The following is a 14,077-nucleotide window of genomic DNA, read 5'->3' as shown; positions in this document are numbered from 1 at the left end:
TTGCATCTTTGTTGAGCAGGCTATAGATGACACCCTGTCTGTTAACTGCCTTTCCTCCAGCTGCTATAAAACTAAGACACAGAGTTGGTTAACTGAAATCCTTTAATTAGTTGGTTTTCCTGCTCAATCGTTGCTCACTGTTCATATTATTTAGAATTTGTACTATCCCATATTTTTTCACGATGTTCCTTACTGGAAACTTTTCAAGATCGTGTACATTCTTCCCATGACGCGAGCCAGTATCTCAAAGAAACCTGGTGGTTAATGAGAAGCGGCAGTTTCTTACCATTCCTTCCTTTAGTCTCCTCTGTTCCTGTCTCTACCTGTCGGCAGCAAGGACCTCCAAGACCTTGATTCTAAGCATGGCCATTATCCCTAACTTCGGGGAGAGATGAACATCCGGCTCCCAGCATCAATGGTTCACCTTCTGGCAGTAACAAGGGCTATAACAAGCAACTGGCAGTTTAGCTTAGCAGGGGGTGAACACTTCAGCATGCCTTGGTGATGGAAATAAGCATGGAGATGTGCTCTGCTGGAGAGATGAGGCAGAGTGTCTATAACCTTTATTGCTCTCTCTTGAGTCTTTCATCTTTTCTTTTAGAAGAAACTACTCTTGTACAAGGGATGCGGGTGGCGCTGTGGGTTAAACCACAGAGCCTAGGACTTGCTTGATCAGAAGGTTGGCGGTTCGAATCCCCGCGACAGGGTGAGCTCCCGTTGCTCGGTCCCTGCTCCTGCCAACCTAGCAGTTCAAAAGCACGTCAAAGTGCTAGTAGATAAATAGGTACCGCTCCAGCGGGAAGGTAAACGGCGTTTCCGTGCGCTGCTCTGGTTCGCCAGAAGCGGCTTGGTCATGCTGGCCACATGACCTGGAAGCTGTACGCTGGCTCCCTCGGCCAATAAAGTGAGATGAGCGCCGCAACCCCAGAATCGGTCATGACTGGACCTAATGGTCAGGGGTCCCTTTACCTTTACCTGCTCTTGTACAGATTTGAGTTTACTAGGGGGAAACGCCTTCTCAAAGTTAAAACTCTGAAATTTAATTCATAATTAGATGCCCCACATGTGCACACAGTCCAGTGCATCTGGCGTATTCTTGAAGTCAAGATATCATCTTCTGGTCAATCTGGTAATCTGTTGTTTTTTTTTAAAAAAAAAAAAATCAAATGGGTACTTCATGGCAATTAGTCAGTAGTTGACTATGTATTTATTTCATTGCTGAATGCAAGCCCCACTAGGATGAGTCTCACCTAGGAACTTTGATTGGGAACTCCTGAGTTGATTCTACTGAAGGCAGGGCTTACATTTGCTGCTGAATTTAAACTTTGTGCCGGATGCAGGCCCGCTTTTACCAGGAACCTTTGCAGCCATGGCTTAATTCATGTGAAGGAAGAGAGGAAGAGCACTCCTTAGAGTGTGTGCCCAAAACTTCCTTTTGAAATTGAATTGCCTAGCTTCAAGGGATTTACCGGTAGGCGGTCCCATGCACCTGTCAAAAATGCTCCATGGAGGATTGGCCAGTTCTGGATTGGGCCTTCAGGCGGATCCAGTTCGTCACCTCTGCTTTTATAGCAATTTGGAAAACTTGGATGGACTAATACTAGATTGCTTTGTGTGTTTCTTTCCCCCCCCCCCCCCGGCAGGTTCTAATATTGAAAAATCAGTGAAAGACCTCCAACGGTGCACTGTGTCACTGGCTCGGTATCGTGTTGTAGTTAAAGAAGAAATGGATGCCTCCATTAAGAAAATGAAACAGGCCTTTGCAGAACTTCAGAGCTGGTATGCTAACACCTGTAGAGGCTGAATTATTCAGATATGAATAAGTTTAACATGTCTTGGAAAAAGGCAACCACTTTACTTTTACGAGTGTTTGCCTTGGGGCCTGTCACTTGTAAGGTAGTCATATACATGGTCAAGTGTATCTTCTCATTGATGGTGGTTGTTTGGAAAGGCTGCCACCAGTAACTGAAGCTGGTGGTGGTCTTCATGTTACAAACCTGGCTACCAATCCAAGCTATTGGACCCTGAAACATCATATGACAGTTCTGCATTAAAGGCAGTCACAATCTCCTCCCATTGTTCCTTGAAGCCGTTGAACTATGCATGTCTTGAAATGCCCACAACTGCAAGGAAAGCCCCCTTTTGGAGGAAGAGCTGAAGACGTGAAGCCCCTGATCTGTATGCCAATGGTTCCAGGTTTAAAAATCCCCTGTGAGGCCCTTGTTGCAATTGTGCACGCTGACGTGGTGAAGCATAACTAAATTCTGAAGGAATAGATATTTAATTCAGGGGTTGCCAGTGGGGCACCCATGGGCTCAGTGGTGCTCTTGAAGTCTTCCCCTGGTCAGATGGCAAAACATCTGAGCCCCTTGGTCAAAAGGTGGCGAGGGCAGTCACCTCTGTCTTCCTTGAAAAGCACACATTGCTGAAGGGAAAAGTTGGAAGAGTGACACTCTTTCCAGTTTCCTTTTTCAACTCATGTGCTTTCCAAGGCTCAAAATTCATATGCACTTCCTCCCTGTCTCTCGGGTGAGTGGGCTCTTCCAGAGGGGAAAAGTGACTGAGGCAGTTACTGAGTTTTGCCCATAGTATTCGCATGTTTCTGTAATGGTTCCCCATCTGTGGAATGCTCCCCCACAGGGAAGTTCAGCTGGTGCCTTCATTATACACCTTTAAGTGTCAGGGGATATTGTTCCTCTTTGACTAGGCCTTTGGCTGATTGGCATCCAATGCCCTTTTAAAATGTGTTGGGGAGGGGGGGTTGGGTTGCTTTTGTTTTTATTATGTATTTTGTGTTTTTACATTGTGATTTTATGATGTAATCGCCCTGAGACCTGCGCTGTGGTCGAAACCACTGACCCTCTTGGGCTTGCCGATCGACAGGTCCGCGGTTCGAATCCCCTCAACAGGATGAGCTCCCATTGCTCTGTCCCAGCTTCTGCCAACCTAGCAGTTCGAAAGCACACCAGTGCAAGTAGATAAATAAGTACCGCTGCAGCGGGAAGGTAAACTGTATTTCCGTGTGCTCTAGTTTCCGTCACGGTGTTCCATTGCACCAGAAGCAGTTTAGTCATGCTGGCCACATGACCCGGAAAGTTGTCTGTGGACAAACGCCGGCTCCCTCGGCCTGAAAGTGAGATGAGCGCCACAACCCCATAGTCGCCTTTGACTGGACTTAACCATCCAGGGGCCCTTTACTTTTACCTTTATCGGGCGGTATACAAATTTAATAAATAATAATAATTAATTGGTCAAGCATTATTTTGAGCGCCACAACCCCATAGTCGCCTTTGAATGGACTTAACCTTCCAGGGGTCCTTTACTTTACCTTTATAGGGCGGTATACAAATTTAATAAATAATAATAATTAATTGGTCAAGCATTATTTTGAGCGCCACAACCCCATAGTCACCTTTGAATGGACTTAACCTTCCAGGGGTCCTTTACTTTTACCTTTATAGGGCGGTACACAAATTTAATAAATAATAATAATCAATTGGTCAAGCATTATTTTCGCCCAGCAGTGCCCCTTTCTGTGGGTTATAATCTCTGCAAAATGAGAGCTCTAGTTTTGCTAGCTTAAAAAGTCCTCCTCTTGTAACAATTAATTCTTTGCTCTTTGACTCACACTTGCGTCACGTTCAGAAAGGTCAAAGACCCGAGTGTGGTTCAGCAGCCTGGCTCAGATAAGTCTGTGTGTCCCAGTTGCTATGGGAAGGGTGAGGGTGGAATCAGCAGAAACCAGGAAGTTCAGTTCCGTGACACAGGGATATATAGTGCCTGTTTGGAAGCAAGCCAGGGGAACCTCCTTCAATAAATGTCAAGTAGAGAAGGTTCCTGCAGGGAGGCTTTTGTACACAGGACTGATAAAAACACTGAGCCTGGGGTCAGTTTGGCTCTACATTATAGCCAAGATTATTTGCCTTTTCCTTAAAACGCAGTGACGGGTCTGCTAGAAAGAATCTCTTCCACATTCCCTGTGGGTTTCAAGGAACAACTGTTGCACGGGTTGAAGTCAGTGCAGACAAATGAAATGCTTTTCTGTCCATTTCTGAGGAAACCAATTCATGTCAGTATGTAAAGCAGGAAGGGTGTCACAGGAGCAACCGGTTTTGGAAGAATTTTAGTTTTAGATGCTGTGGTGGTTGACACAGCAGAATTGTTCCTTAACACCACAGGAGTTGCAGTTGGTTTTAAAAAGATGTTATATTGTCATATTGTCTTCTGTAAGACATACCAAGCAGTGGAACGAGAACAGAACACAATGCTAAGCTTTCTTTCAATAGATTTCCCTCCAGAGAACCAGCCTTCCTGTGGCAGACACAGTTGCCTTAGGCTGTGTGTGTGGTCCTTTGAGGTGCCATTTCAGATTATGTGGGCAACAGCATTTGCAGCAAAAGAATTAAGGCCACCTAGAACTGCAGAAAAGGGACGCAGGTGGCGCTGTGGGTTAAACCACAGAGCCTAGGACTTGCCGATCAGAAAGTCGGTGGTTCGAATCTCCGCGACGGGGTGAGCGCCCGTTGTTCGGTCCCTGCTCCTGCCAACCTAGCAGTTCGAAAGCACGTCAAAGTGCAAGTAGATAAATAGGTACTGCTCTGGCAGGAAGGTAAACGGCGTTTCCGTGTGCTGCTCTGGTTTGCCAGAAGCGGCTTAGTCATGCTGGCCACATGACCTGGAAGCTGTACGCCGGCTCCCTTGGCCAATAAAGTGAGATGAGCGCCGCAACCCCAGAGTCAGTCACTACTGGACCTAATGGTCAGGGGTCCCTTTACCTTTAGAACTGTAGAAAATTCTGAAGAATCAGAGCTTAAACCTCAAAGTCAAGGTTCTTCTGATTTCCAGGCAGTGAATTGATTGTTTGTGCCGTGTTTCTGTGCACTCAATAAAGTTATGTCACAAATTCTGGAAAGGGCTTGCAGTTTTCTGCTGCCATCTGTTGGCTCATTCTTTATACTGGTACTGATCCATTCAAGCTCACTGAACAGCATGAACAATTCACATGCCTCTTGTCCCTGTTCTTTCTGCATAGGGTTTATAGCAGACTTGTTTTTTGTCCACAGTTTGACAATATACAGGCTATGAGTGTAAAAGGTTTGCCCCTCTCACCTCTATCTTTTATCCTCCTTTTTTTCTAGTCTCATGGATCGAGAAGTAGCCCTTCTAGGTGAAATGGACAAAGTGAAAGCAGAAGCAAGTAAGTATTTTGTTTTGTTTTTAAAGAAATTGTGTTAATAGCATTTTTGTATGGAAATGCAGTGACTTAAAAACAAAGTGAGCCAGACCTTCTCTCCAGCCCATTGCATGTCCCTTCCAAATATAAAATCCATTATCTCATAGGCAAAAATGGCATTAAATGAGTGAATTTTGAGTACAAATACCAAAGTCTTGCAGGTATGGGCAAAACTGCAGTTTCCACGGCTGTAACTAACCTGAGCAACAGGCCGAACAAGGGCTAGGGCACAGACAATGGGCAGGCTACCCACTGGAGTCTCATTTTTGGTGTGAGAACTTGATTATGAAACTTAATTCAATAAGGATTGTCTATAAGAAGACTTCAGGAACACCTCAATAGCTCCATCAACAGTTGTGTCATCTGGGTGCATGGGTCTTATTTTAAAGAACTAAATAACTAGACGCGGGTGGCGGTGTGGGTTAAAGCCTCAGCGCCTAGGACTTGCCGATCGAAAGGTTGGCGGTTCGAATCCCTGCGGCGGGGTGCGCTCCTGTTGCTCGGTACCAGTGCCTGCCAACCTAGCAGTTCGAAAGCACCCTCGGGTGCAAGTAGATAAATAGGGATCGCTTACTAGTGGGAGGGTAAACGGCGTTCCATGTGCTGCGCTGGCTCGCCAGATGCAGCTTGTCACGCTGGCTATGTGACCCAGAAGTGTCTGCGGACAGCGCTGGCCCCCGGCCTCTTGAGTGAGATGGGCGCACAACCCTAGAGTCTGTCAAGACTGGCCCGTACGGGCAGGGGTACCTTTACCTTTTATAAGAAGACTTCAGGAACACCTCAATAGCTCCATCAACAGTTGTGTCATCTGGGTGCATGGGTCTTATTTTAAAGAACTAAATGGCTAGGCATAACATACCAAAGAAATTGCTTCCTCCCTGTGTCCCATTATAATGTCAAAGACAGGCGCATATATCGTACCTTTTGCATCCCCCCCCCCCCATTGGAAAAGTAGCAGCTTCAGTGAGGTAACTATTTAGCAGGAAATCAATCCTGGGGGAAAGGGTTAACACCACTCCCAACCCTTGGCATTTCACGCCATGCAAGCAAGATTGCATTAATGTATACAGTTGCTATTATTATTATTATTATTATTATTATTATTATTAGCGCTATTAGCATTTGATCCTATCCGTAGATCTCCAATATTGCATCATGTTTAGTCCTGAAAGCTCCAGTTTAACAAATGCAATTAGTCCAAGTCAGGGCAGAGTGTGTGGAAGCCTTCTAGGTGGATTCCTCATAACTATTGAACTCCTACTCCCTAGAGTTGGCCTTTTGGGGCTACGTACAGTTGGCATTTTTAGCATCTGCTTTAATGTAGGTTTCAGTTTTGTTCATTAATTTGCTGCTTGCAATGAGCTGCTAATATCAGTGAGCCAGTGATGAGTATCACTGAGCTGGTTATGTAACTGCCTTGGGCATCATAACCGCTTGGTCTGCATTCCTTTACATTTCAGTGGACATCCTAAGCAGCCGGCAAAAGAAGGCAGAGGCGCTGAAGAAGATGACTGATGTGGCTGTCCGAATGTCCGAGGAGCAGTTGGTAGAGCTTAGAGCTGATATAAAGGTGAACCTTGGACTTCTGTGTGCTATGCTAGCCCTATTCTTACCATTAATCATGATTGTGGACTAAACAGCTGATGTAGAAGTCAGAGCAAAGTAGAGTCAGAAATAGTAACCATGTAGCCATAGCTTAATTCCCTGGTATCCTCCTGTTACAGGAGAATTGTAGCTGAATTTACCGTATTTTTCGCTTTATAAGACACACCAGACCATAAGACGCACCTAGTTTTTGGAGGAGGAAAACAAGAAAAAAATATTCTGAATCCCAGAAGCCAGAATAGCAGGAGGGATCGCTATGCAGCAAAAGCAGCGATCCCTCTTGCTGTTCTGGCTTCTGGGATAGCTGTGCAGCCTGCATTCACTCCATAAGACGCACACACATTCCCCCTTACTTTTTAGGAGGGAAAAAGTGGGTCTTATAGAGCAAAAAATACGGTATATTTTGCATGTAGGATGGCCCAGGCTCAGTACCATTTTGTGTTAAGGAGTGCTCTTTCATACCTGAGCTGCGAAGAGTCTCTGGAGAATGTTTGACCTTGATAGGGTCAGGGTTGAGAGGACTAGGCTAGGCACTGGTCTTCCGACTGGTGGGTCACAGAATCATACAGTTGTAGAGTCGGAAGGGACCCCGAGGGTCATCTAGTCCAACCCCCTTCTTCGCAGGCAGGCATTTCAGCACATGGTTGCCCACCCAGTTTAAAACCATACCAGGCCTTGCATAGCTTTGCTGATGTGCTAGCGGTTTTATTGCTGCACCGCTAGGAGTGGCCTAATTCGAGGTGGGTTGCAACAGGAGCACTACCACCATGCATATATATGGTAAAATATTAAAAATTGGGCCCCAAAATACATGTCCTGGGTCTGAAAAGGTTGCACAGAGGGGGGGGGGAGAGACTTGGTATCCTCTTGAAACGTGTTGCTGGAATTGTGCTGATGTTCACCTTGGTAGCATGCTTGCTTCAAACACATAGCTCCAATAAATGATCTTTTTTTTTCTACCACCAGAGGGCAGAACAAAGTTGCATAAACATCCCACTGAGCTCAGACACACTGTTCCACCAGCAAGACCATGCATAATTTTCATCTCATGTAAATTACCATTAATGTAAGGTTACCAGACGTCCCCGTTTCCCGGGGACAGTCCCTGGATTTACAAATCAGTCCCCATACAAAATCCATTGAAGTTGAAAAGTGTTCATTGAAAAAAATCTGGTAACCTTATATTAATGACACTGGAATGAATGTATTGAAAACACTTGCAGATAAATGGGATTTCCTTGCAATTGGAGGGCATAGTTTTCTGCAGCTGTGTTGGTGAATCCGGAAGGTAGCATGTACCTTGGACACACTCTCGCAAGCTATGCCTTGGCAGATCTCTTGGCATCGGGGCCTCAGCTTGGCTCAAACCCTGAACATACTTAACAGAACGTCATTAATGGAACCTTAACATGCCGGCATTTTCCTCTTTAGCACTTTGTTAGTGAGCGCAAATACGATGAAGATCTTGGAAGGGTGGCTCGTTTCACTTGTGACCTAGATGCACTCAAGAGGAGCATTGAATCTTTTGGACAAGGTGAGCCAACCGTGTGTGTGTGTGTGTGTGTGTGTGTGTGTGTGTGTGTAGTATAGATAAGTTCTTCCTCTCATTTCCAAAGCTATTATAAAAAGAAATAATTTTATGGTACCCTAAAGGTGTGACAATGCCATGTTTTGCTGTGACACCAAATTCAGCATTGTCTGTGCAGAGGAAGAGGGAATTGCTAAGTAAGGCTTTATTGGGGATTTGGACATTTCAAATTCAAACTTCTGTTCTGCCATTCATCTGTCTTTTGTCCTTGGGAGGTCATCTGCTTCAGAGCTCTGATGGTTGTACTAATGAAGTGGAAACAGGTGGGGGCTGCAACGAAATGTTGCAGTTCATTCTTCCTCCTAAAAGGAGGTGGGCTCCTGTTTTAGAATTAACCCCACATAGCCATTCAACCTTTCCCCTCACTCCTTTCCTCTTCCTCGCTCCTTTTCCAATTGTTACTCTACATTCAGTGGCTAAATTCAGTCCCTATTGGACAATGCGTAATTTTTGCCACTTTAAGGTGTTTATCTATTAAAGGGGGGGAAACTGCAAACCTTGGGATTTATGCAAGAATTGCTGCATTTTGGCTACAGTCCTGTGGCTGATCACCACTTGAGTTCCCTATTGGGAAAAGTTTGTAATATTACCACAAGGGTGCTGCAGGAATAGAGAGAGAAGACTCCCCCCCCCCCCCATGTAACACATCACCTTTGAATATGCAGCACTTTATCTCTCATTGTTGTCAAGAGGAGGTAAATTCTCCTTTGACTCTGTTATGGAAGATGTGTGCAGGGGATTCAGATTACGACAGCCTCTTCCTAAGAGCTTGCCTTGTGTTCTTATTTCAGTTTCGCACCCAAAGAACAGCTACTCCACCAGGTCACGGTGCAGCTCTATTGCCACGTCTGTGAGCAGCCCAGATGAGCCCAGTGCCGCAAGCACAGTATGTGCCTCTGTTTCTGCTCCGAGCCTTACGACGACCAATAAGAAACCACCACCCCCTGCAGAAGCCGCTGCAAATGCAACAAGCCGTCCATATCAGCCCTACCGTGAGGTAATGGATTAATGTTGCCTGTTGTGGTTGCAACTGGCATGTGGGTGGACCATGAGTACATTGCTTTGAATGGCCTTTGCTTGTAGTGTAAGAACAAGTGGCTGCAACCCCTCTTGTTTATATCTCAGCTTTGCATTCGCTGCCAGCCTTGCAACATGGAGGCTACAACAAAAGGCCAGACTACCAAAGCCCTGGGCTCCTTGTGGCCCAGAAAGGGCTATGGCTCTGTGTCTCTTCCACTCTTTTTCTGCATGCATTCATGCACCCTAAACGGCTTTTTAGCAGGCCAGGAGTAGAGGGAGCTATGCTTCCTCATGGCTGTGAATAAACAAGGCAGTTGTGCTGTGGTGCAGGGGTTCCCCCCACCGTGGTTGCCAAATTTCATTGGGATGGTCTGTGGTATATCTGAAAAAATACAATTAACAATCATACAGCATCTAGCTGCATTGCAATTGCTACAAAAGGCCTTAAGGTGGTCCACCAAGACCCTCAGTGGTTTTCAGGTGGTCTGTGGGGGGAAAGTTTAGGAACCACTGAATAGGCAGGGGCATGTGGAAGTCATCATCTTAATGGGCAACCTTTTTCCTGTATGCTGGACTGATTGGAAGAGGCTTGCCTTTATTGTGTCCATTTGCACAAAAATTTAAAAATATGCTTAAATCCATATTCCCTGAAAATGGAATGAAAATCTGTTAGTACAGTGGTACCTCTGGTTTCGTACTTAATTTGTTCCGGAGGTCCGTTCTTAACCTGAAACTGTTCTTAACCTGAAGCACCTCTTTAGCTAATTGGGCCTCCCGCTACTGCCATGCCGCCGCACGATTTCTATTCTTATCCTGAAGCAAAGTTCTTAACCCAAGGTATTATTTCTGGGTTAGCGGAGTCTGTAACCTGAAGCGTATGTAACCCAAGGTACCGACCGCTGTAACTAGAAAGTGTATCCAATATAAAATGCTCTCTTCCATTTTTTTATATATTGTACAAATATGCTCAAGTGGTGCCTTGCAGGTTTAAAGATGTGCTTGTCATCACTAATATCTTTTTTAAAAAAAAATTAACTTGACCCTAGTTGTCTAAATGCTCTAACTCTGTTAATAGATGTGGGAGTGGGCACTGTCCTTTTTGAACCACTCCTAAAAAAGGAGCCTGGCAAGACATTCTTGTTATACTGATTTAGTGGCGGAATATCCTTGGTGATTGTGTGCCTTGGCTCTTTGTTGAATGTGGCAAAACCTGCCGGCTGCCATAGCTATTGCTCACAGTATTCCTCCCTTTCTTTCCGTTTTAGGGTTTCCAGGGTAATAGAAGATCTGGTCAAGGTTACAGGGCCCAAGTGCAACGCCAAAATGGGCCCCCACACCCCAATTCAAATCGGTACCGAAGCGGGCCTTGGTACCAGTCCAACTCCAGGTCCCGGCCACCTCCTGGAAACGCAAACAGCCTCAGCCAGACTTACTCCACAGGAACCAATGGAACTGGTGCTGAGCCTGGTGTGCCAGCCCCAACTGCACAGTCCCATTCGGGCACACTCAGCAAAGAAGCCAAGGCTCTGCCGCAGCGGAAACCTAGGTCAAGCCAATATGAGGCGGCCAATTCCTGAAGAGCACGAACTCTCTGCCACTTCCCAAAACTGGATGACGAGATTGTAGGACACACCTAGCTAGAGATATTAACAAAGGAACGTTTACACTTGCTGCCCCCTTTGCCACTTTTCTCTTCCTTTAATCATTCCTTTCTGGGAAAAGCGGCTCCCTAGCGCTTCTCCTGCCCTTGCTTTCTGCCACGTGACATGGGTCAGGCTTTAGTGGAAAATGCACACATGATCTCCAGGCATGGCCTTGGCAAATCTCACTGCTGCCGCCTCCTTTGCACTCTCTGGCTCCTCTTATTCTGGTGCCGTCCTTAAACATGGGCAGACTTTCAGCCCTAGAAGCAAAAAATAAAAAAGGGGGGATGTCTTCCAAGAACCCCAGCCCAAAAGCTTTTGCTCTCCCCTCGCCCTCCCTGAATGCTGCTAGCCAGGCCTTACTCCTAACAGCAAAACTCTTCATGCTGGCAATGAGACAAATTGCTGTGAATTGTGAGACCAAGATGAGTGATCCTAATGGGAGGAGCCATTAAGAGAGACTGCTGGGATGGCTATTTTCTTTTTACATCTTATCTAAATACTACATTTGGGAAAACTGGGCTTGTATCTCTCTCTCACTAGAGAATGGAGAGGTCCAGTCCTCCTGAGAGAAGCATCATTTTGACTGTACGTCATGCATACATTTAGATGTCCCCTACTTTTAATGTTTGGTGAGGGATGGGAGGTTTAATTTCCTCCCGGTCACGATCCCATTGTCTGATCCTAAACTAAATTTCTAGCAATTTAATTAGCAGTGCTAATCCTAGGTGATTGCAAGTTCCAATAAAAATTGCTACGGTCTTTCTCTATCCTTGTATAAATAAAAATGACGTACATGTTTAAAAGACGGCGAGTCTCCAGTTTGTGCTGTTATTTCTTGTAATTAAAGAGAGTTTGTGGTGATGTGGGCTGATCAGATGAGTTCAGAGTATGTCAGATCTAATTTCTAAAGCGTTTAGCAAGTGGAACTGGTATAGTTCTGGCTAGCTTGTGTAATCTTAAGTTCTCTGTGCAACTGTGACCAGTAAGACAAAATGGAAAATTTATTTGAGACACCCGATGGATAATACAAACAGCTTAGTCTTGACTTCAGGCTTGGCTTTGCAGGCCAAAGGGAAATAGAAGAAAGATAAGAGGCTTTCGGAAGGTAAAAAAATGCTGTCAAAAGTGTTCAAAGCACATCTTGGTAAACCATTATGACCATGTGCTGTATTTAGCTTCATACCCAAAATAGAAGACTGTTGAAAAATGGTAACTTGTCTGAGGGCAACCGCTGAGTTTTATAACAGAAGAGAAATTTGAACTAGGGACTTTCTGGCTAAGAGATTGAGCTCTTAGGCATGACTTCCCTACTCTTATTATCAATTTAACTTGTCTAAATAATTGTTCTCATAGGACAAGCATTAATAAATTGTGGTGTGTTCCAGAAGCACAGGACTGTGTAGGTTAGAATAGGATGGGGGCAATAAATGGCAAAGCAGTTCATTTAGAAAAGCATCACTATTACATCAACAAAATTCTCAAACCTGCCAGTCAACAACATCTACCTGGTTGCAGACTGAAGCGTTTACAACAGCGAAAAGGATATTCAAACACACCAAGGTGAATCAAGTACATTAGAGGCATGGGTAGCAGTGAGAAATGAGTGAGGGCAGCGTGTGTTTTCATCTTTCATTGCTTAGAGCACATTCACTTTCTGTCTTGGAAGCTTAATCAAGCGCACCTCAGCTACTGGTTTGAGAAGATTCAGGTGGGTGTTGGAACATAGGCAACAGATGTAGGGAACCTTTGTCCCTCCAGATGTTGGCGAACTACAACTCTCAGCCAGTGGCATTGGCATCGCTAGCTAGGGCTGATGGAAGTTGTAGTTCAGCAACAACTGGAGGGACAAAGCCACTAATCTAGGCTGCAGGATTAACCATTGCAAACATGATACAGTTCTGGTTTTTTTTTTAAAATAAATTTTTATTGATTTTCCATAGATAAAAAGAAACAAAACAAAAACATAAACAAACACAAAATCGACTTCCCCGTACCACCCCTTTTCTGCATCCTTGTTTCAAGATTTTTCAGCAACCCTTTCGTCATGAACTTATTTTATGTTTCATAAATTTAACTTCCTTAAGTTATTAAAACAGCTGTAGTTCTTTATCTCTTATTTCCCTGATCTTCTAGTTTTCATCCAAATTATAACAATTTTTTAGGTAAACTTTAAATTTGCTCCAGTCATCATCCACCGCCTCCTTTCCCCGGTCTCGAATTCTGCCAGTCATCTCTGCCAGTCCCATGTAGTCGATCACCTTCGTCTGCCATTCTTCCAACGTGGGTAGTTCTTGTGTCTTCCAATACTTTGCTAGAAGGATTCTTGCTGCTGTTGTGGCATACATAAAAAATGTCTTATCCTTCTTTGGCACCATTTGGCCCACCATACCCAAGAGAAAGGCTTCTGGTTTCTTAATAAAGGTTCTCTTCAGAACTTTAATTTCATTGTAGATCATTTCCCAGAAGGCCTTAATCTTTGGGCAGGTCCACCAAAGGTGATAGAAGGTTCCCTCCATTTCATTACATTTCCAGCATTTATTATTGGGCAAATGATAAATACTTGCTAACTTAGCAGGAGTCATGTACCACCTGTAGATCATTTTCATAATGTTTTCTCTTAAGGCATTACATGCCGTGAATTTAACACCAGTGGTCCATAACTGCTCCCAATCTGCGAGTTCAATGTCATGTCCAATATCTTGTGCCCATTTAATCATACTTGATTTCACCATTTCGTCTTGAGTATTCCACTTCAACAGCAAGTTATACATTCTTGACAAATTTTTAGTATTGGGTTCTAACAATTCTGTTTCTAGTTTTGACCTCTCCACTTGGAAGCCTTTCTTTCTGTCCTGTTTAAATACTTCATTTATCTGTCGATAATGTAACCAATCTCTCACCTTAAACTTCAGTTTCTCAAAACTTTGCAGTTTTACTTTTTCACCATCCTGTTCTATAATTTCAAAATATTTAGGCCAGTTTGAA

The 14,077-nt window shown here is 44.5% G+C and overlaps 1 protein-coding gene across 3 annotated transcripts in view; it reads left to right on the top strand.

Moving 5' to 3' along the window:
• Positions 1-11,898, top strand: part of SPATS2 (spermatogenesis associated serine rich 2) — a 47,708-nt gene extending 35,810 nt beyond the window's left edge. For all 3 annotated transcript variants that reach the window (XM_028711963.2, XM_028711994.2, XM_028711984.2), the window contains 6 exons: positions 1,644-1,779; positions 5,139-5,197; positions 6,694-6,803; positions 8,270-8,372; positions 9,218-9,423; positions 10,712-11,898. In XM_028711963.2, the coding sequence (XP_028567796.2) occupies positions 1,644-1,779; positions 5,139-5,197; positions 6,694-6,803; positions 8,270-8,372; positions 9,218-9,423; positions 10,712-11,023 (926 nt within the window). In that variant the 3' untranslated portion in view covers positions 11,024-11,898. The remainder of the gene's footprint in view (positions 1-1,643; positions 1,780-5,138; positions 5,198-6,693; positions 6,804-8,269; positions 8,373-9,217; positions 9,424-10,711) is intronic.
• The last annotated feature ends 2,179 nt before the right edge of the window (positions 11,899-14,077 follow it).

Source organism: Podarcis muralis, chromosome 2 (assembly GCF_964188315.1).
Source record: "Podarcis muralis chromosome 2, rPodMur119.hap1.1, whole genome shotgun sequence".
Taxonomy (NCBI): domain Eukaryota; kingdom Metazoa; phylum Chordata; class Lepidosauria; order Squamata; family Lacertidae; genus Podarcis; species Podarcis muralis.
Note: the sequence above shows the minus strand (reverse complement) of the source record. Positions and strands in the feature narration are given on the sequence as shown.